This window comes from Melozone crissalis, unplaced genomic scaffold (genome assembly GCF_028551555.1).
Source record: "Melozone crissalis strain CALT ecotype California unplaced genomic scaffold, PUWL_Pcris_2 ptg000129l_1, whole genome shotgun sequence".
Taxonomy (NCBI): Eukaryota; Metazoa; Chordata; class Aves; order Passeriformes; family Passerellidae; genus Melozone; species Melozone crissalis.
The window spans coordinates 995,691-1,017,830 of record NW_026535903.1 but is presented as its reverse complement, the minus strand read 5'-3'; the positions used below and the strand labels follow the sequence as shown (position 1 = coordinate 1,017,830).

At 65.7% G+C, this 22,140-nt stretch overlaps 2 protein-coding genes across 8 annotated transcripts in view; one reads left to right on the top strand and one right to left on the bottom strand.

The window, feature by feature from the left end:
• Positions 1-601: 601 nt before the first annotated feature.
• ENGASE (endo-beta-N-acetylglucosaminidase) lies at positions 602-4,842 on the top strand. Its single transcript, XM_054293056.1, has 14 exons — positions 602-714; positions 881-957; positions 1,089-1,290; positions 1,580-1,728; positions 1,814-1,971; positions 2,088-2,236; positions 2,366-2,531; positions 2,852-2,955; positions 3,193-3,301; positions 3,403-3,575; positions 3,788-3,942; positions 4,022-4,124; positions 4,216-4,330; positions 4,438-4,842. Exons 1-14 carry the CDS (start codon positions 602-604, stop codon positions 4,840-4,842), a joined length of 2,178 nt encoding a protein of 725 aa, XP_054149031.1.
• Positions 4,843-5,728: 886 nt separating this feature from the next.
• RBFOX3 (RNA binding fox-1 homolog 3) overlaps positions 5,729-22,140 on the bottom strand; it is a 67,712-nt gene continuing 51,300 nt past the window's right edge. For 3 of the 7 annotated variants that reach the window (XM_054293182.1, XM_054293186.1, XM_054293183.1), the window contains 11 exons: positions 14,287-14,538; positions 13,578-13,715; positions 13,138-13,191; positions 12,561-12,653; positions 11,580-11,640; positions 11,282-11,335; positions 10,787-10,919; positions 10,222-10,261; positions 9,595-9,656; positions 9,195-9,273; positions 8,298-8,440 (listed from right to left, as the gene is read on the bottom strand). In XM_054293182.1, coding sequence (XP_054149157.1) covers positions 8,396-8,440; positions 9,195-9,273; positions 9,595-9,656; positions 10,222-10,261; positions 10,787-10,919; positions 11,282-11,335; positions 11,580-11,640; positions 12,561-12,653; positions 13,138-13,191; positions 13,578-13,715; positions 14,287-14,538 — 1,011 coding nt within the window. In that variant the 3' untranslated portion in view covers positions 8,298-8,395. Of the gene's footprint in view, positions 6,933-8,296; positions 8,441-9,194; positions 9,274-9,594; positions 9,657-10,221; positions 10,262-10,786; positions 10,920-11,281; positions 11,336-11,579; positions 11,641-12,560; positions 12,654-13,137; positions 13,192-13,577; positions 13,716-14,286; positions 14,539-22,140 lie in introns of those variants that run through there. The other 4 variants (XM_054293187.1, XM_054293188.1, XM_054293185.1 and 1 more) reach the window with 3 other exon arrangements.

The window sequence follows — 22,140 nt, the reverse complement described above, 5'->3', positions numbered from 1 at the left end:
GGTGAAGCTGGGTGTCAGGGTCTGGGTTGGCAGCTCCATGGCTGGGCTGAGCAGGGCTGCAGCTGGAAACCAGCGCCCCAAGAGCAGGAGGGAGGGGACCGGGCTGGGGGACTCCTTAAATAGAGCCCTGGCCCCTCATGTGGGGAGTGGGTGGATGGTGGGGGCCAGGTCAGGCCGCTCACTGCTGTGCCTGTGGGCTGGGGGCATCAGCCCAGGGCCCCCGCCGTGTCCCATGGCATGGGCAGAGCTCCTTGGCCGCACTGGGCACCGGGCACCATCCCAGGCTGCACAGCAGGGCCTGGTGCGGGCACGGGCGGCATCCCAGCACACGGATTGCACCCTGGCACGGTGCGTTCCCCAGGACACGCGATCCGCTCAGAGGCGTGCGGTTTATTCCCAGGACAGGCCGTCCGTCCCAGGCACGCTCCCTACCCCAGCACACGCGGCCCGTGCCGGTCCCGGGGCGGGCGCTGCCCGGGGCGGTGCCCGGGGCGGTGCGGGCCGGGCGGGCGGAGCTCCGGGGCCGCGCCCCCGGGAGAGCCGGGCCCGGCGGCGGCGGCGGCGGCGCCGTCAGTGCGGCAGCGGCGGCGGCGGCGGCGGAATGGCGGAGGCGGCGGAGGGGCCGGCGCGGCGCGGGAAGCGGACGGGAGCCGAGGCCGGGGCCGCGGCGGAGGAGCCGGCGGAGGCCGAGCGGGCCGCGCGGCGGCGGCGGAGGTGGATGGCGGGGCCGGGGCCGAGGCCGCGGCCGGGACCGGGATGGGGTCCGGGACGGTGATGGGGTCCGGGACCGCGATGGGGACCCGTGGCGGGGCTGGCAGCGCCCGGTGGGCGCTGGCCGCGGTGCTGGCCCGGCCCGGCCCTCACTCACCTCCCGGGACAGCTTGCAGCCGGCGGCGGACATCCAGGGAACCACTGTCCTGCACGACACCATCAGCGACCGCCCGCAGCCCCTGCCCGGTGAGTACCGGGAGAGGCGCCGGCCCAGCCCCGGGCCCCGCCGGGATGGGACGCTGCCGGTCCCGGTGCTGGACCCAGCTGCACGGGCAGTGCTCGCTGCTGACCCTGTCCCGCCTCCCCATCGTTCCCAGCAAGGTACTTTGACACGAAGACCACGGAGCCCATCAGCTTCTTCTTGACCGGCCTGGAGGAGCTGCTGGCCTGGCAGCCCAACAGCAACGATGAGTTCAATGTGTCAGCCGTGCCCCTGGCCAAGCGGCAGCCCCCGCTCCACAGCAGCAGGCCCCGGACGCTGGTGTGCCACGACATGCGTGGCGGGTACCTGGAGGACAGGTACGTGCTAGGTGGAAGGTAAAAGGGAGGTGTGACAGTGGAACTCAGTGTCTCCAAGCCCGAGGCAGTTCTGTTTCTGTCTGGCACATCTCCTGCCGGCTCAGCCCGCAGGTGAGCAGGGATGGGGTGTTTGGCTCAGTGCTTGGGGAGCCTTGCTCAGGCTGGGATGTTCAGAGGTGGCTCAGTGCCACAACTCTGCCCAGCTCCCGGCTGTGAGTCAGGCTCCTACCCAGCTCCACAGCGTCTGTCAGCGTCCTTCCTGCACTGCCCAACCCTTTTCCTTCTGCAGGTTCATCCAGGGCTCGGCCACACGCAACCCTTATGTCTTCTACCACTGGCGCTACATCGACATCTTCGTTTACTTCAGCCACCACACCGTGACCATCCCGCCCGTGGTCTGGACCAACGCGGCGCACCGGAACAGCGTCCCCGTGCTGGGTAGGGGCAGGGCTGGCCTGGGGCAGCCCCAGCAGCGAGGTGGATTCCCCAGGACGTGCGGCTGACGCTGCCCTGGCCCCCGCAGGCACGTTCATCACGGAGTGGACAGACGGGGAGAAGCTGTGCGAGGCGTTCCTGGCCGGCGGGGAGGAGGCGTACGGCGCCGTGGCCGAGCAGCTGGCGCGCATCGCCCAGCACTACCGCTTCGATGGCTGGCTGGTCAACATCGAGAACAAGCTGAGCGTGAGTCCTGCTGGCCCTGCTGGCTGCCCTGCCTCTGTGCTGCTCCCCTGGGGAGGGAGCCCCCTGCCCCGTGCCCTCACGCCCTCATCCACCTGTGTCTCTCTCTCTCCTGGCAGGCGGCGGCCGTGGGGAACCTGCCCCTCTTCCTGCGGGACCTGACAGCACGGGTGCACAGCGCTGTGCCAGGGGGGCTGGTGATCTGGTATGACAGCGTCCTGAAGGATGGCACACTGAGGTGGCAGAACGAGCTGAATGATCAGAATAGGTGAGGATGGCAAAACTGTCCCGGGCAGGGGCACGAGCCCACCCCAAACCCAGCATGGTGGCAGTCAGGCACAACCTGCATGGCCCTTGGTGAGGCCACAGCGTCTGCCACTGTGCCCCTTGTCCCCAGGATGTTCTTTGATGCCTGTGACGGGCTGTTCACCAACTACAACTGGAAGGAGGAGCAGCTGGAGCGCTCGCAGAGGTTGGCTGGTCCACGCCTAAATGATGTCTATGTCGGCGTTGATGTCTTTGCCCGTGGAGATGTCATTGGTGGTGGCTTCGACACTGACAAGGTGGGTGTGACAGGGCTGGACCAGAGTGTGACCCTGACCTCCCCAGCACAGGGCTCTGAGCTCCCACTGAGGGCCCTGCTGGGCTGTGCTGTGTTGGGCTGCTAACCTGGGGATGAACTGGTGAGGAGTGAGGGTTCCCAGAGTGCTGGCCATGCATGAAGAAATCCCAGTGCTGCCATCCCTGGAGAGGGAGATGCTGCAGCACACCCCTCTGGTGTCCTGCCCCACCACGGGGCCAGTGGAACCTGGGGGGAGTGGGGACAGGACAGGGGACAAGGTGACCTGGCCTGGCCCATGCTGCTCACTGTCTGTTCCTGCAGTCCCTGCGCCTGATCCGCCAGTTTGGCCTCTCTGCAGCCATCTTCGCTCCTGGCTGGGTCTACGAGCACCTGGGCAAGGAAAACTTTCTGCAGAACGAGAACAGGTGAGGGGAGCTCAGCAGGGTGGCTATTGGGGGAGGAATGGGGCTCGGAGTGCCCTGGCTCAGGAGGGCTGTGGGGCGGTGGGACACAGCTGCAGGGACACTGTGGCTGTCAGAACACCATGGCTGCTGACCAGGAGCAGCTGGCTCCTTTCTGCCCCAGCTGAGGTGATACCTGAGGCCGTGCAGGGCAGTGACCATAACAGGGGTCCCTGCCCTGACACCCACCTTTGCCTCCAGGTTCTGGGGCTCGCTGGCAGAGTACCTGCCCACGCACAGCATTTGCACACTGCCCCTCACCACCTCCTTCAGCCTGGGCATGGGCACCAGCACATTCCTGGACGGGAAGGTGGGTGCAGGGTGACAGCTCTGCTCTGGTCAGACTGGGCTGGGCTGGGCTGGGCGGTCCCTGCTCTCGGCTCCCCCAGCTCGGCTCTCCCTGTGCTGTAGGATGAAGACTCTGGGCCGTGGTACGACCTGAGCGCACAGGACATCCAGCCGCTGTACCCGGAGCAGCAGGGCAGGCTGAGCACCAGCTGCTGCCTGCAGGATGCCTGGTGTGGGGGCAGCTCCCTGCAGCTGCAGGGCACCATTCCCCCCGGCGAGGAGCGCGTGGCTGTCCGGTGAGCTCGGCAAAGCCCTTTACCCCTCCTCAGCACTGGGCTGGCACCGTGTCAGCCTGACATGGCCTGCATGGCCTGAGCTGTGTGGCCCTGGGCCTGGTGGCGAGTGTGCCCAGGCTCTGCCCACACTGCCCAGCACACCTAACATGATGCACCTTTCTTTGTCTCTCTCTCTCTCTCTGTCTCTCTCTGGGTGGATCTGGGGTCATCAGCCTCTTCTCTTTGCAGATGCCAGCCCCTCCCAAGCTCTTCCTGACCCTGCTCTACAAGCTGGAGGGGCCACAGTCCGATGACTTCACAGTGGCACTGGAGGTCACCACCTGGGACTCAGGGATTTGCTTCGAGGGCAACCCCACCTCTCTTCCTGGTGAGAACCCTGTCCCCCCGTGCTCTGTGCAGGGAGCACCTGCTACATCCCTCAGCCCTGACCTGGCTCCCTCTGGCAGAGCCCAACGGCCGGTACCACCCCCGGTTCCTGCCAGCGCCGCCGCCCGGCCTCGCCAAGCTGCTCGCCGCCTGCCACCGTGGCTCCCATGGCTGGACCAGCCGGTGAGTGCCCTGCCTGCCTCCTGCATCCACAGGCAGGTGTGGGATGCCAGGGCTCCCTGATGCCATTCCTGCTCTGCCTCTTCCCTCTCAGGTGCTACGAGCTGGAGCTGCAGGACTGCAGCCTACGAGACCTGTCCCTGATCGTGTCCCGCCAGCAGCCCAGCCCGCAGGAGACACCGTTCACCTGCCTGCTCGGGGAGATCCGGGTGAGTGCCTGCTGCTGCCTGCTGGGGACACCTGCCCCGTGCCCCCTTGTTGTGGGAAGGTGGGGCGTGCCTGCCCCGGCCCTGACCGTGCTGCGGTTCCCTCGCAGGTGCTGGACGCGGCCAGCGTGGCGGCCTCCCCGCTGCAGGTGCAGGGCGTGACGGCGTCGCAGCTCTGGTGGCAGGAGGGCCCCGAGCCCGGGCTGCTCTCGCTCAGCCTCACCCTGCGCTGGTCCTTCCCGCCCGGCCGGGCCCGGTGGTTCCGTGTGCTGAGCCAGGGCGCCCGGTGCCGCGGGGGCCAGACGGCGCCGCAGGTGCTGGGGCTGGCGCAGGGCTGCCTGTTCCGCGCCGTGGGGCTGGCGCTGCCGCGGCCGGCGCCCGCGCAGTCCTGCCGGCTGGAGCTGCTGGTGGAGCCCGTGCTGCGGGACGAGCTGCCCGTGGAGCCCGAGCGCTGGGGCCGCCTCGTGCTGGTCTATTCCGCGCCAGGCAGTGGCGCCAGCTCAGATGGGCATTAAAGCAGCTGTGGTGCAGCCCGTGCCGTGTCTCCTCCATGTGGCGGGTGGGCTGTGGGTGGGGGACACACAGGGAGGCTGCATTTCATCACCCGGGGCTGGTGCATCCCTTTCCTCCCACCGCTGTGGTTGTGCTCAGCCCTTACTGTGGGGCCCACTGGGTGCTGACCAGCCACTGCCAGGGACCCCCAACATGTGTGACCCCAGACTGGGGCACCTGCCCTGAGAACCCCACCAGCTCCTGCAGCCCTCACTGCCTCAGGCTGGCTGCCACAGGCTGGGGATACTGGCCCTAAGACCCCACGGCACACAGCCCCCTCAGGGCTCAGCCTGGTGGGGAGCTGCCAGCACGGGCTCTGCAGCAGCCCAGCCTGGGTGACCGCTGTGCTCATCAAGGTGGACCCAGCCCAGTGCCACCAGCCTACGCTGCCTCCCCTGAGCATCTTGTGAGGAGGAGAGAAAATTTATAGCAGCAATTATTTTCTCACAGTCTGGTGAGCAAGCAATTAGCAGGCAGGAGCAGCCGAGCGCTCCTGCAGTGGGGTCCCAAGCCCTGTCCCCAAACAATGCAGGCTCTGCCAGGGACACCAATGCCAGCAGTGGAGCTGCTGCTCCTGAGGCTCAGGAATGTATTACCTGACAGCTTGAAGAATGAAGGGCTAGGCCCAGCCGGGAGAGGGCTCTTCATGAAGCACCCTGCTCCCTCACCATGGCGAGGCTGGGGGCCCCGAGGGTGCCCCACTTGCCCACAGGCTGTGGCTCCCTGCCCAGCCAGATCCGCTGTAGCCGCCACGGCCCCGCGCAACCAGTCAAAACCTGAGTCGCCCTGGTTGAAGAAAGAAATCTTTATTAATAATTTCAATAATAATAATAATAATAATAATAATAATAATAATAATAATACTGTTTATTAGAATGGTCACACTTTGAAGCATACAGGGTGGGCCGGTGCCAGCCCGCACGCCGGGGCGGCGCGGGGGTGCTGTAAGGGAGAAGCCAGTACAGCGATGGACGGAGCTTTGTACAGGGAGCGGGGCTGGGGCTATGTACACGGGGAATAGAAAAGGGGGAGCTCATCGCTGGGGCGTCGGGGGCGTCTGCAGACTATAAAGTGAGGTTTGAGGAGCGGCAGAGCCGGAAGGGCGCGGGACGGCGCTGCACCCCGGGACGGGCCCCGCAGCGCCCCGTGCCACAATGTGCCGCTGCTGCGGCCCAGCCTCGCGGCTCGGGTGGGTCCCTCGTGGGGGATGCAGCGGCCGAGACCCCGCACCCAGGGCTGGGGACATCCCGCTGCCAGGGCAGGGACGGGTGGCCGTGAGCGTGTCCCACGCCGCAGAGCAAGCGGGAGCGGGACCGGGGCAGGCCTGGCCCAGCTTTGCTCAGCGCTGGTCCAGGCAGGGCGGGAGGGCGGGTGTCAGGGAAAGAGGGAGGAAGAAGAAGGGGAAGGGGTCACAAGCGAGTTGCAAGCTCCTCTTAACAAAAATTCCCTTTAAAAGGCAGAGGGTCGTCCCCTGCAATACCTCAGCACCGCATCCGCGCCGCCGCCCCAGTTCCGCGCTGGAGCCGAGGCCTCGCACTCCTGCCACGCCGATGGCCGCCAGCGCCGGGTGGCACCAAGCCAGGTCCCCACCCTGTCACCCGGCCCCGCGAGCCGGGCAGGGCGCAGCGCTCTGCCGGCGCCCCCAGCGCTGCTGCACCGGGGAAAGGAAGACGTGGCGCCCAGGCCCTGCGCCCGGGCCGGGAGGGCCCCCCGGACCCCGCGGACCCTCACGCCTGCCTGCGCCGGCTCCCTCCCTGCGGGGCTGCGGGGCCGGGGGCTGGGGGTCCCTCCGCCCGGCGCGTCCGACCGCCGGGGCTCGCCGCGGCTCCTCTGGGACTCGCTCACTCCGTGCGTGTGGACAGTTGGGGCTCACTTGGCTGCTGCCGCTTGCCTTGCTTTCTCTTTTTTTTTGTTTGGCTTTTCTTTCTTTTTTTTTTTTTTTTTTTTGTCGCTTCGCTTTTAAATTTTATATTTTGGGGTTCTTTTTTTTGTTTTGTATGTGTGTGGATATTTTTGCCCTTCCTGGTCCCAGAAGGAAACGGCCACGGCTTCACTACAACAGAAACAAGAGAGGCAGGTCTTTCGCTGGAGCACTCAGGCCGAGCAGGTGGCCCGGGGCACTGTCCCAGCCCAGCCCATCACACGCAGCTCTGCAGCCAGCCCAGCCCGTCACGCCAGGATCCTGAACCCACCCCAGCCTTGCCAGCCCCACAGCTGGCAGCAAGCCCAGCTGGCTCCTCTCTCTCCTACGGGGGCAGAGGGGCTGCTCGGGGGGCCCAGCGCCTGTGGAGCGAGCATCCCTGCAGGCTGAGCACCCCCTGCCCCATGGGGGATGAGCCCTGTGCAGAGGGGTGACCCGGGCGCTGCTGGGGCTCAGGCTGGTCCCGGGGCGGGCGGACGCTGCAGGAGAGGCGCCAGGATGGAGCGGCTGAGGTAACCCTCAGGGTGTGGGTGCTGCAGGTAACCCTCAGGTGTGGGTGCTGCAGGTAACCCTCAGGTGTGGGTGCTGCGGGTAACCCTGAGGTGTGGGTGCTGCGGGTAACCCTGAGGTGTGGGTGCTGCGGGTAACCCTCAGGGTGTGGGTGCTGCAGGTAACCCTCAGGTGTGGGTGCTGCGGGTAACCCTCAGGGTGTGGGTGCTGCAGGTAACCCTCAGGTGTGGGTGCTGCGGGTAACCCTCAGGGTGTGGGTGCTGCAGGTAACCCTCAGGTGTGGGTGCTGCGGGTAACCCTCAGGTGTGGGTGCTGCAGGTAACCCTCAGGTGTGGGTGCTGCGGGTAACCCTCAGGGTGTGGGTGCTGCAGGTAACCCTCAGGTGTGGGTGCTGCGGGTAACCCTCAGGGTGTGGGTGCTGCAGGTAACCCTCAGGTGTGGGTGCTGCGGGTAACCCTCAGGGTGTGGGTGCTGCGGGTAACCCTGAGGTGTGGGTGCTGCGGGTAACCCTGAGGTGTGGGTGCTGCGGGTAACCCTCAGGGTGTGGGTGCTGCAGGTAACCCTCAGGTGTGGGTGCTGCGGGTAACCCTCAGGGTGTGGGTGCTGCAGGTAACCCTCAGGTGTGGGTGCTGCGGGTAACCCTCAGGGTGTGGGTGCTGCAGGTAACCCTCAGGTGTGGGTGCTGCGGGTAACCCTCAGGTGTGGGTGCTGCAGGTAACCCTCAGGTGTGGGTGCTGCGGGTAACCCTCAGGGTGTGGGTGCTGCAGGTAACCCTCAGGTGTGGGTGCTGCGGGTAACCCTCAGGGTGTGGGTGCTGCAGGTAACCCTCAGGTGTGGGTGCTGCAGGTAACCCTCAGGTGTGGGTGCTGCGGGTAACCCTCAGGGTGTGGGTGCTGCAGGTAACCCTCAGGTGTGGGTGCTGCGGCCCCACAGAGCCCGGCGGCCCCACAGAGCCCAGTGCCAGCCCTGGGCACTCAGGCAGCACCCGCGGCTCCTGCGCAGGCTCGGCCTCAGCTCTGTCTGCCTGGTTGGGTTTGGTGCTAGTGAGCATCGGGGGCAGTGGTGGGGGGGCTGGGTCTGTCTTGCTAGTAGGGAGTGAAGCGGCTGTACCCTCCTCGGTATAGACTAGCCTGCAACATCAAAGATGAAAAAAAAGCCAATCAGTATTCAGAGATAGCCAAAGCCTTTTTTCTCTTTTTTTTTTTTTTTTTTTTTCCTCTCCTCTTTCAAATGACACCAAATCGTTGCTGTCCTTGGGATGTGAGGGGCAGGCAGGGCCAGGGTGCCCAGTGCTGCCCGGGCTCTGGTGGCCATGGGCACTGCCCTGTGCCTCCAGTGTGGCACTGCCGTGCCACGCCTGCCAAGGAGCTGCCCCATCCCTGCTGTGGCACTGAGCTGAAAACCCCCAGGATGCCGTGCCCGTGCCCCCTCACCAGCAGCTGCCCAGGGAATCAAAAGGCAGAAAAAGGCAGGTTGGCTTTGCAATCCCAGCTGTGAGTGCAATTTTTCATCTTTGATGCTGTCAGAGCTGGCCAAGAGCTGTGGTGTGTGAGGGGCTGCGGTGCCCCCCGTGTGTGGCTGCATGAGGGGCTCTGGGGACACTGAACTGCACTGGGGTGGCAGAGGGGTCCTGCAGCCTGCCCAGGGCACAGCCAGGCCCCTCTGGAAGTGGTGTGGGTGGGCAGGACTGTGCAGGGTGTGAGGGGAAGGTGGGGCAGGGTGCGGGGTGGGGGTTCCTCTCCTGCAGACAGAGCCAGGCAGGGGCTGTGCCATTCCCAGTGCCCTCCCACAGCCCCTGCCCTGTGCCCCACGCTGTGCCAGACCCCTCCCCGGGCTGCCTGCAGCCCCCCGGGCAGCAGAGGAAGGCCGAGGGGCTGCTCTTACCATGGTGCCAATGCTGTACGTGGCGGCGGGGCCGATGGTGTGGTGGTAGGGGTCTGCTGCTGCGTACACTCTGCCGTAGCTAGGAGCAAAGAGCGGGGTGTTAGTGACAGAGCTGGGGCCCTGTGTCCCCTCCGAGCCCTCCCTCCCTCCCAGCTGCACCTGGGAGCCCCCCAGCATCTCCCTGCTCCCCCTGCAGTGGTGCCAACCCTTTCCAGCCGAGCCCTGAGGGGAGCAAGGGGTCCCTGCCTGCCCTCCCCATGCCTGACTCTGTCCTGGCCCACAGCACTCAGCAGCTGGGGTGTCAGGGTGGGACGTGCAGGGTGGCACGGGGCTCCCCCAGGTGCCACAGGGCTCCCCCAGGTGCCACAGGGCTCCCCCAGGTGCCATGCCCGGTGCTCACCTGTCGCTGTAGGCGGCCGCTGCTGCTGCGGGCTGGGCGTACCTGTAGGCAGCATAGCCCCCCTGTGGGAGAGACACTGGTCAGGGGCTGCACCCACCGGGGACTGGGGCTGGGGGCAGCTGGGCGCCCCATGGCACTGCACAGAGAGGCATGGGGCACACAGGGGGCTGGTGCCAGTGCCACTGCGCACGCAACAGCCTCATTCCCATTCCCCAGGGGCCTTCACAAACATTAACCTTAAAAAATTAAATTTCCAGAGAAGAGACTGTCACCTCCCTGCTTGCTTTAATGAGGTGTCACGTTAGATAAATCCTTCAGTGCCCGCCTGAAATATCGCCGCTGGCTGCTCAGACACGGAGGTTAAACGCGGGCGTAAGGAGCCGACGCCGTAAATCCTGTGCGGCACCAGCCCTGCAAGGGCTGGCAGGGGCACGGGGCTGGGCACAGGATCCTGTGTGCTGTTTGCCACCCAGACTGCTCTGCAGAAGCTGTGCTGGGGTCATGCTCTTGCTGCTGCGCAGGGGAAGGGGCTGGGATGGGGCAGAGCCCACCAGGGACCTCTGTGATGCCCCCTGTGCTGGCATGGGGTCCCTGTCACAGCCCAACCCTGGGCACAGAGTCACTTACGTAGATCTCAGCTCCGTAGAACCCATCCTGGTAGACGACCCTGGAAATGAAGCAGAGGCATCAGAGCCTGGCAAGAGCCCCTGGGCGAGGGCAGCGGGGTGCGGGCACTGAACGGGGCAAGGAGTGGCTGTCCAGGCCCCAAAGGCACCTCTGGGCTGGGATTCCGGGCAGGGACTTGGGCACATGCAGAGGGCAGGGCAGGAGGTTCCCAAAGCAGGATCTCTGCTGGGGGCAGCCAGGCAGCCCCAGATGGCCATGGCTGCGTCTGTGACCAACGCCACCCCAGCTGGGCTTCCACGGAACCACCCATCCTCGCTGGAATAACGCCCTGTGCCTTGGTGGGCAGGAGGCTGCTGAGCATGCGGCTCACCAGGGCAGCAGAGTGGGGCTGGGGCACAGCCTGTGGCCAGGCAGGTGCTGCAGGAGCTGCAGCCCGTTCCTGACGGGCCTGGCAGTGCCAGCACAGCCGCAGGAGCTGCAGCCTGTTCCTGACGGGCCTGGCAGTGCCAGCACAGCCCCGGATGGTGTGGCAGCCCTGTCCCCCCCAGCAGCCCCCGGTACTCACGCGCCGTAGGCGGGGATGGGCGGCGGCGGCGGCGCGGCGCGGAAGGTGTTGTACACGGCACGGCCCCGGCCCCGCAGGTGCGCCCCTCGGTAGGCCACGGCCGTCCCCGTGGCGGGGTACGGGAACCCCGTTACTGCAGGAGGCAGGGACACCTGTGGGCTGTGCACAGCGGGAGCACAGAGCCCACACCGGGCACCTGTGGCACAGCCCACCCTGTCCCCTCAGGGCCCGTGGGGATGCTGGGCAAGGGGAGGGGATGGGATGGGATAGGATACAGGATAGGATAGGATATAGGATAGGATAGGATAGGATAGGATAGGATAGGATAGGATAGGGTAGGGTAGGGTAGGGTAGGGTAGGATAGGATAGGATAGGATAGGATAGGAATTGTCCAGACAGGTGTGAAGTACAGGGAGAGGGGCCAGGGGCTGCTCACAGGGCAGAGCTGACGTTTGGGGGGAACCCACAGCAGGTACTGCTGCAGCCCAACCTTACCTGCGTAGAATTCGGGGCCGTAGACTGCTCCCACCACCGGGTTCAGCTTCCAGCCTGTGGGCAGGGAGGGCTGGTGAGGACAGGGCACTCTCCATGGTGCCCTGAGGGGCAGCAGCCCCATCCCCAGGCAGAGAGAGGGCAGAGGGCTGCACTCCTGCACTGGGCAGGAGCAGCTGCTCTCCCATTTGCCCGCAGTGTGGAGGGCACTCACTGCCAGAGCTGCACGGCAGCCGGACAGTGCGGGTGCCCCGAGGCGCCCCTGCCTGCTGCAGCCCTGCTCCCCGGACACCGGCCTTACCGTTGGTGTAGGGGTTGGCCACCTTCTTGTTGGTCATGACTCGGGCCGTGGCGTTGTTCACCTGCGGAGAGAGGGACGGGCTCAGTGCCTGAGGACGTGGGGCTGGCCAGGCTGGGTCCAGGGCCCGCTCGGCTGCAGCCAGCTCCCCTTGCTGCTGCTGCTGCTGCTGCTTTGGGTGCTGCAGCAGGGGATGCAGCGCACCAGAGACGGGAGACACGGCTCTGCCTGCAGCACCCGCTGTGCACAGCCCTGCCCGCGCCTCCAGCAGCCCAGGCCTCCATCTCCAGCTGTGAGCGTGGCTCAGGCTGCTGCCTGGTGCCCCCAGCGCTGCGGTGCCATGCTCAGGCTGAGCCCAACATGCTGCCCCTGAGCTCCTGCCCGGTTTTGTTGGATGATGTTTTCCGTGGGGCATTGCTGTGCCCGGCCAGGCTCCCTCTGTGCCGTCAGCACTGCTGGGGACATTCTGTCCCACTCCCTCTGCCATGTGCCTCCCTGTTCCCCACCGCTCGCCAGCCACCAGCGGGGAGCTGCTGGCACACGGGCAGAGCCTGATCCTGTGCTGAGCCTGGAGAAACCAAAGCCTGCGGGGCTGGGCAGCTGCTGGCACTGCAGGTGTGGAGCTGCGGGTGGATGCTCCCTCCCAGCACAGAGCAGGAGGGTGGCATGAGGGGCAGAGCCCCAGAGCTCCCTGCAGAGCCTGGGGCGGGCACGGGGCTCTGCCAGCCTGGTGTGTACCAGCAGAATGCAGCCCCAGCTGGCACCCAGCTCTCCGTGCAGCCGGGAGGGTCCTCTGGGCCCGACACTCCTTGTGCCAGGCGCCGACCTTCCCGCAGACATGCTCCCACCGTGCCACATTCAGGGACACATGCACGCGCCGGGCACAGCCCCCTGGGCACCCGGGGCTGCCCCAAGCACCCCCAGCCCGGGCAGGGGACACGCACACGCAGGCATGGCACGGCACTAGCACACTTATCTGAGCACCTCAATCTTCCGGCCCTCTACGATGGTGCCATTCAGCTTCTCCCGTGCCCGGTCGGCATCTGTGCTAGTTTCAAAAGTTACAAACCCAAAACCCTGTGAGCAGAGGAGAAAAGGAGAAAGAAAGAGACAGAGAGAGACAGAGAGAGGGTGTAGGGACAGAGAGAGAGAGGGGGTGAATCAGGAGAGCTGGCGCAGGAGGTGAGGCTGCCACAGTGCAGAGATGAAGAGCCCGGGCTGGGGTCCCCGGGGGTCCCGGCTGAGGCCCCAGAATCGCCCACGAGCTGGGAGAAGAGTCTGGGAGAGGGGCACAGAAAGCGGGGAAGATACAACAGAGACATCCAGACACAGAGGGACACGAGCTGCCCGTGGTGGGACACAGCGAGCCCTCTCCTCCCTCCAGTGCCGGGTGCAGGGACCCGCACCACCTCCCGAGCTGGCACCAACGGGGCACTGCATGCCAGGGTCCCGCGGGACAGGAGAGAAGGGCAGAACAGGTTACAGCACTGCTGGGCAACCTGGCTCCACTGGCACCCTCCCCGGGACCGGCTGTATGCTGCTGGCCATGGGCATCACCCACCTTGGAGCCCCGCTCATTGAAAATGATCTCCACGTCCAGGATTTTCCCAAATTGCTGCAAGTGGAGAGAACAGAGGGGTGAGTGCCTGCAAAGCCGCTGGCTCTGCACCCAGAGCTGCTGGCATGGGGCTCTGTGCAGGGATGGGCAGAGCGCTGCCTTGGGGCCAGACCTGGGCGCCCCCAGGGTCATGCAGGGAAAGCCCTTGTCCCTCCCATGGCTCCCACTCTGACAGGGCTTGGGGAGTGTCATCCAAAATTTCATTAATTCACACTGCTCTGAGTCCTAACGAGGGCTGGGAAGGGGAGAGCGGAGGGGGACGAGGGCCCTGCGTCAGCCCCTGCTCCTCACACAGGGCTGGGCAGGATGTCCCTTGGGAGGTGACAGTGCCAGGGTGTTTGTGCAGCACTGAGCAGGGGTGTGATGGAGGGAGCTGTACTCACCCCAAACATTTGCCGCAGGTCGGGGTCCCGGAACCGAAAGGGAATGTTGGAGACGTGTAACCTCTTGGGCTGCTGCTTGTCTGTGGTGTCTGAGGAGTGTAGCTGCTGGCTGTCTGTCTGTGCCGCCTCGTCCGTCTGCTGGGGAGGCACCGCTGCCATCAGCCCCTGTCCCCAGCGAGCGTCCCCTGCCCTGTGCCTGGCCCTGCCTGCCCAGGGACACCCCGCACCCTGTGCAACCCCCGTTCTGGGCAGCACCCACGGGTGTCCCTCCTCCTGGTGGGGATGCTCAGGGTGGGGATGCAGATGCTGCACTCGGGGCCGCGTGGGAGGACTGCAAAGCGCAGAGCTCAGCACCTCGCTGGTGCTGCATTCCAGCGCCGTAACTGCCACCATCTCCATGAGCAGAGCCAAGCGAGGGGACTACGAGTGATGAGAAATGATGGGGGACTCTGCGGGGGAGTGATGGCAGGAACACCCAGCCTAGTGCCCATCCTGTGGGACTTTGGCCAGGCAGCACCCCTGCCCCAGCACTCCCTATGCCCCTGGCACTGCCCTGAGCCCTCCAAAGCCCCAGGACCCTCCTGGCAGCTCTGGCACTGCCCTGGACCCCTGCAGCAGGACTGCCCCAGCACCCCCTGTACCCCTGGCACTGCCCCGAGCCCCCAGCATCCCCCGAGCCCCCACAGCCCCAGCCCCCTCAGTGCCTCACCGGTACCGTCTGTGTCCCTGCTATGGACTGCGTGCTGGCGTCGCTGCCCGCCGGCTCGGGGTGGCTCTGTGCTGGTGTGTAGAGGCTCATGGCGTGCTCCGGGACCGTGCTCTGCCCCGAGTAGTCCTGCGTGGGGTGCGGGTGCGGCGGGGCGAACTCTGCGGGGATCCCGTTCTGGGGGGGCGGCGGGTACTGGGCGGGGGGGTAGGGCTGGGCCATGGCGTCCGGCGGGGCCGTGGCGTCCTGGTTACCCTGCCGAGAGAGCGGGGCATGGCCCTGAGTGCTGGCACACCTGGGCTGGCACTGCCCCATGATCCGGGATGGCAGCCGAGAGAGGGCACCGTGCCCCTCAGTGCCGGCACACCTGGGCTGGCACTGCCCCAGGATGGGGCTCTGATCTCCACCCCACTGCCCCCCAGCCCTGGGCTGTCTCTGTGCTGTGCTGGCTTAGGGGTCACGTTGCCAGCAGCTGAGCCCCATCCTCTCCCGCTCCCGTGCCCTGCCTGCCCGTTGTGCTGGCCTTGGGTAGGAGAACAGAGGCCTCCGTGTGGGGTTTAACTGCTGGCGCTGGCACATCCCTCTCCTTGGGAAGGGAGACCCGGTCAGGCCCCGTTTGGGAGCCCGGCACAGGGCAAAGCAGAGCCCGGCCAGCAGCACCGTGCTGGGAGCTGCCCAGCACCTGCCCCGGCTGGGAGGGGCCCAGGGAGGGATGCTGATGGCCCCTCGGCAAACCCCAGACAGGGATCAATTAACTGCTAAATATTTAATTAGGCCCTTTGCTCTAACGCAGCTGGCATGGCCGCCTTGTTTAAACGGGGTGAGCTGCACCCACACCAAGACACGAGGGGTTTGCGTGGGGCTGGGAGGGCAGCGTGGGGCTCCCACCCAGCCACCCACCTCCTGTCCATCTCCACAGCCCAGCACAGCCCCGGCCCATCCCGTGCCCCTCGCACAGGTGTGCGCTGCACCTGGGCAGGCACGGCTGCAGCCCCAGGGGCAGTGCCAGGGCCGGGGGGCAGTGCCCGCAGCCCCTCGGATGTTCACACCGCGCCGCAGCAGCCCCGGCCTGTGAAACCCAGCTGTGGCTCAGCCCGCACAGACAAGCTCCTTAATTGCGTATGTGTGACCGATTTATGTCGGGGAGGGATGGCGGGGGTGGCAGGGGACGCGCTGGCAGCTGCGGGTGGCGGCAGAGCCCACGGGGACACGCGGAGCCCCAGCGGGAGCAGCCCTATCAGACCTATCTGCAAGTCATCCATCGGCAGCCCCGGCACCGCCTGCCCGCGCTGACTCAGCTGCTGGGACGCGCCAGCCCCACGCACCTGCCCGTGTGGGCCGGGGCTGCCGGGCTGCAGAGCCCAGCCCAGGGACGGCCCTGCCCCGGGACGGGCACCGGGAGCTGCCCACGCCGCCCCTGCCCACGGCCCCGGTGCCCGTTCCCCCTGGCAGGACAGAGACTCCATCCCGCGCTCCCCTGGGACTCGGCACACAGCTCTGCTCCAGGGAGCTGACAGACACTGACAGTCACTGTGGTACCCTCTCAGTGCCTGGTGCCTCCCCAGTGCCTGTGCCCATCCCTCCCCGCCTGATCCTGGCACCCTGTGCCCATCCCTCCCTGCGCAGAACCAGGAGCAGCCCACATCCCTCCTGCTGCTCTGCCCTGGATGCACCCCTGCTGTCACTGCAGCCAGGATCAGCCACCAACACGCTGACCAGGGTGTCAGCAGGGACTGTCCCCCGTGCCAGCCCCTCGTCAGGCCGTCCCAGCAGCCCCGTCCGTATCAGTTATTAACTGGGGCTGTCGCAGCGCCTGTCAGCCCGGGCACTATTTCATTCAGGGACCATTAGGCTCCCCCGGTTGCTGCTCGTGGCGCTGGAGCTGCGGGTGCTGCACAGACACAGATCCACAGATCCACAGATCCACAAACCCACAGATTCACGGCTTCCAGCACCTCCTGTCTGCTCCCAGGGCCTGGCCACCCCATGGGGACAGAGCTGCTCGGCCAGGGCTGCTGTGGTGAGGGTGCCATGGGCAGGGAACGCTGACAGGCCTGGCTGTGTGCTGCCCGTGGACACCACACTGCTCTGCTCACACCCCACGCTGCCCACAGCACTGCAACAGCCCCATCCCGGGCAGCCCCAGCACTGAGGGTCCCTCTGCCCCTCCCAGGAGGGGGCTGGAGCCCCTTCTGGGGCGTCCCCCTGCACTGAGCACACAGGGGGTCCCAGGGACCCACCTCTGCACCCAGAGATCCCCAGCTCGGGGTGCCTGGCCATGCAGGGAGCCTGGGGCACAGTGCTGGCCTGTGGGTGCCAGGGACAGGGCTCTGAGAGACACCCCCAGCTCTGCCAGCACCGAGCCCGCCTGGGGCACAGGGACACCCGCATGGTGCTTTTGATACTTGCAGTAAAAGAAATTCTGGTCCTTAACAGCCCTTGGGCTCATTCGAAACAAGATAGATCAGTTCAGTGCCTGAGCCTGGAGCAAAGCTGGCAGCACAGGGGGCACGAGCAGCACTGGCACCTCTGCTGCCCACCTGCTCGGGCAGGTACCAGCAGCACGGTGGCACAGCCGTGTGCTCAAACACCACTGCCCCAGGGATGGCACTGCCCAGGGATGTCCCAGAGGCTGCGACAAGGAGCCCAGGTTCCCCTGCCAGGTGTGCCCTGTGCAATGTCCCCGTGTGGTGTCCCCTGCCCCGTGTCCCCTGTGCAGTGTCCCCTGCCCTGCCCACGGCTCAGCCTTGCACCACCAGCCCTGCGCAGCGGCTGCCGCAGCAGGCAAGGGGTAGATATCATCTTTAGCTGATTAAATGTCCCTCATTAACGAGTTTCTTTAATTAATGAAGTTTTTTTGTTTGCTCCACTTGGTTCCTCCCGCCCCACTCTGCCTCCTCAGCACAATCCAGGCCATTTCCTTTGCAGTCATTTAGCGTGGGGCCGGTTCCTGCCGACGCCGCAGTTCGGTGATGGTGCCCGGCAGCCCGGGGCTGACAGCGCCGACTCCACTTGTGCTCCTTTCTAAGGAAACAGCGCCAGGAGCCCCGGAGGCACAGGGTCAGAGCAACCACCTGAGTGCTAAGGATGGGGCAGCTGCCAGCCACGAGCGCTTCCAGAGGGGCACCAAACCTGGGCTGTGCCAGCCTGGCATGACAGTGCCACCCAGGAGGGTCTGGGCAATCACTGAGTGCAGAGCCCTGTGCTAAGGATGAGGGATTGCCAGCCACGAGCGCTTCCAGAGGGGCACCAAACCTGGGCTGTGCCAGCATGGTGCGACAGTGCCACCCAGGAGGGCCTGGGCTTAGGGGCAGCATCTGTCCCCTCCTGCTGCCATGCACGTGCCAGCTTCCTCCAAGCCATCCTGCTGCCTCAGCCTGACCCCAGTCCCATCTCCAGCCCAGGGCAACTCCCACCAGCCAGCTCTGCCCACAGCTCTGCCCTAGCTGCGCTGCACAGTGCTGATGGTGCAGGGGTGGCACAGCACAGCACGGCCTGGTCACGGCATGGCACTGCCAGTCACGGCATGGCACTGCGCAACCATGGCATGGCACTGCCAGTCACAGCACGGCATGGCCTAGTCACAGCATGGCACTGCCCAGTTATGGCACCCTGTGCCATGCAGGCACCCCGTGCCCAGCAGGACTCACTCACAGCGTGACAGACACAGCTCCCCCTCGGTCCCTGCCCATGCTAATGACTGTCAACACGGAACACAGGCCGCGGAGGGGAGGAAAATTACTCCCTGAAAAGGAACTGACTGATCCCTGTCATTTCTCACAAAACCACTGACCTGTAAATATCTCATTAGCCCCAGAGCTGTGCCATCCATACAAAGCAGTGCCCGGCGCTGTGCAGGCTCCTGGCTGCGGGCAGGGGACTCAGGGAGCCCCAGCCCTGCCCCTGCCCACCGTGGTGGGTTCCTCACCCCCACAGTGATCCCACAGTGATCCCACAGAGGGCTGGGGGGCAGGATGGGGATGCCAGGAGCCCGTGGTGGGTTCCTCACCCCCACAGTGATCCCACAGAGGGCTGGGGGGCAGGATGGGGATGCCAGGAGCCCGTGGTGGGTTCCTCACCCCCACAGTGGTCCCACAGAGGGCTGGGGGCAGGATGGGGATGCCAGGAGCCCGTGGTGGGTTCCTCACCCCCACAGTGGTCCCACAGAGGGCTGGGGGCAGGATGGGGATGGAGCCTGCGCAGGAAGCAGGGAGGGGGTGAGGAGCTGCAGGGACAGCAGCAGCTGCTGCACTCAATGTCTTCATCAGGGAGGGTGAGAGGCTGGTGATGGCATCTGCCAGGGATGCTGCGGTGGGAAAGGAGAGCTCCAGCGGGCAGGCCGCACCTGAGGGGGAGGAGGAGGAGGAGGAGGAGGAGGAGCAGGGGAGGCCGAGCAGCCTGTTGGCATGGGAAACACCATTGTCCTGGCTGGCACACATTTCCCACACTCTGCACCCCCTGCCCTTGTCCCCTTGTCCCCAGCTCACAGACGCCGCTGTGCCCCTGCCCTGGCAGCCTGGGGAGCACAGGCAGGCGATGGCACACCCAGGAGTGGCGATGGCACAGACGCTGGCCCGGGCACACGGCAGCGTGTCCCTGTCACCTCGCACGGGCACAGGGGGCATGGTCCGGCCCCGCTCCCGGCTCTGCCAGCTGGAAACTTCGGAGCGGAGGCTTCATGAAATATTCATGAAGTAAATGGTGCAATTTCATCTGCATTCAGCCAACTTCATGTATATTTCAGAGTATTATGAAATGATAATGTTGTGTAACCAAGGCGAGCCGGGGGTGCTGGGGGGGGCCTCCTGGCAACCCCCCACCCTCCGTACCGGGACGGACCGACGGACACGGCAGCGCCGGGACAGACACGGCAGCGCCAGGACAGACCGACGGACACGGCAGCACCGGGACAGACACGGCAGCGCCAGGACAGACACGGCAGCGCCAGGACAGACCGACGGACACGGCAGCACCGGGACAGACACGGCAGTGCCAGGACGGACACGGCAGCGCCAGGACGGACCGACGGACACGGCAGCGCCAGGACAGACACGGCAGCGCCAGGACGGACACGGCAGCGCCGGGACGGACACGGCAGCGCCAGGACGGACACGGCAGCGCCGGGATGGACACGGCAGCGCCAGGACGGACCGATGGACACGGCAGTGCCAGGACAGACACGGCAGCGCCAGGACGGACACGGCAGTGCCAGGACGGACACGGCAGCGCCGGGATGGACATGGCAGCGCCGGGACGGACACGGCAGCACCGGGCACGGCGGGGCAGGAACGGACGAGGCTCTGGGATGCTCAGCCCTGCTCAGCCCTCTGGCTCCCCCTCACACTGCCCGACATCGCCACGGGGCCGGGCTCACCTGGCGCCAGCGGTGCCCGGGCACCGCTGCGGTGGCACCACTCCCTGGTGGCATCCCCGGCACAGCTGTGCCCCCGGGCACACCGGAGCGAGTCAGACCTGGTGCTCAGGCTGGGATTCCCAGCGGTGCTCTGTCCCCAGCGGCCACCAAAAGGCTGTGACAGGTGGCACAGGAGGCACACGCCAGGCTGCAGAGCCCAGGGTGGGCTGGAGCTGACCTGAGCTCTGCGGGCAGCACTGCCAGATGCAGATACCCACACATGGCATGGCATGGCATGGCATGGCATGGCATGGCATGGCGGGCACTCTGCTGCTCCTGCGGGCCTGGGGGCAGCTGCTGGGCTCCCCTGGAAAGGGCTGGGGCTCCTGAACCCTCCCGTGGGGCTGCCAGAGCCCGGCTGCACGCAGACAGCCCCAGACCTGCGGGCAGTGACATCAATGGCCACATCCCCTGGCCTGACACCTCCCACACCCCACAGCAGCGCCCCTGCCACTGCCAGCCCCACACCTGCCCCACACCTCCCACACCCCACAGCAGCGCCCCTGCCACTGCCAGCCCCACACCTGCCCCACACCTCCCACACCCCACAGCAGCGCCACTGCCAGCCCCGCACCTGCCCCACACCTCCCACACCCCACAGCAGCGCCACTGCCAGCCCCACACCTGGCCCACACCTCCCACACCCCACAGCAGCGCCCCTGCCAGCCCCACACCTGCCCCATACGTCCCACACCCCACAGCAGCGCCCCTGCCAGCCCCGCACCTGGCCCACAGGGCGCCGGGAACACAGCTGAACACTGGTCCTGCACCTGCAGAGCACAGGCACCGACCCTGTCACTGTCAGCCCTGTCACCATGCTGGGGCGCTGGCACAGCTGCGGGTGGCACCTGCTGGCCCAGACTCGTGGGCACTGTGGCACCAGGACCCTGTGTGTGCCTGGACAGTGCTTGCACGCAGCCCTCTCTAATAGGCAGCCAGGAGCATAATTTTTCCTCTAATTACATATTCAGCACTTCTGAGAAAATGAGATTTTGGTAATTCAATTGGACTGAGAAGCAGCGCTATAATAAAATGAAATTTGTAACAATCGTGCGGTTAAATTAGTTAAATGGAGAGGAAGGAGCTGTGGAAAATTGACCCCTCGATCTCCTACAGACTAATCAGACATTTGAACCGGGCCGTGCTAACAGAACCCCCGGGCTGTGCGGCACAGAGCAGGGGAAAGCGGAGATGGCCCGAGGGAAGGGCTGGGAAGGGCCGGGGGTGTCACCTGGTGGTGTCAGAGGGGACATCAGAGGGGACATCCCTGCCCCTCGGGGAGTGTCACCTGGTGGTGTCAGAGGGGACATCCCTGCTCCATTCTGATGGATGGGATGGCTTTGGCAGCGAGTGTGCCAGGCAAGGTGCTGGGGCCATGCCCTCTGTGGCACTGCCACTGCCAGGGCCTGGCCACTGGGTGCTTGCGTTGGCCACTGTCCCCAGCGGCTCCTGGACACACACCATGTCCCTGCTGGACACACACCATGTCCCTTTCCACCAGAGGGGACCACAGGGCCATGGGCACACACGCCTGGCAGCATGGCCAGCCCTGAGTGGGGACAGCAGGACACACGGACAGGGATGGCACCCATGCCAGGCCTCCCGTGGGTGGAGGGCTCTGCAGCAGGTACAACGTAATTAGCCTCAATATTTACCTTGTTGTTCGTCTTTCCTGTTTTTTCTTGTAAAAGAAAAGGAGGAAAAGACGAGTTTCTCATTTGCAAGTTAATTAGTCTAATTACCTCTAATTAAGGGCTCCCCACACAATGCAGATCACAAATAAGCTGCCACTGTCGCCTGCTCCCACTCCTTTCTCTCCCCAGTTTGGATTTTCCACGGGAGCTGTTGAAGGCTGTGCTGAGAGCCCGGCTGTGGATCCTGGCTGGGCACACAGGGCTGGAATGTGGGAGCAGCCCTGAGCCTGGCAGTGCCCACAGCACTGAGGCGCCCACCACAACCTTCCCCTGCTCCAGGAGAGAGGGGCACGCTGCTCACCCTGCTCCCTGCTGGCCCCTGCAATGCCAAGGGAGGTGCTGCAGCCTGAAGCCCTGCCAGGGCTGCCCATGGGCACTGGAGGGGGGATCCTGCAGCTCCCAGAGCCCCCAGACCGGGGTTCCCATCCCACCGCTCCCAGCCTGCTCAATGGCACTGTCACATCCCTGGGTCAGTGGCCACGGCGTGGCCAGGACTGCACAGCCCCTGACCACACGCTGCTGGGCTCACAGCAGCACTGGAAGATCCATCTCCTTCCTGGGACATTCAGTTCTCCTGTGCCCAGGCACCCTTCCCAGCCTTCCCAGCACTGGCACAGCTCCCCAGGCCCTCCCAGCACCCAGGCCCACAGCTGCCCACAAAAACCAGCGGCACTGAAGCGACCAATGCCCTTCCTGGAGGGGCTACGGTGCCCCTTGGTGCCCCCGGCTCCTCCATGGCAGCCCACCATG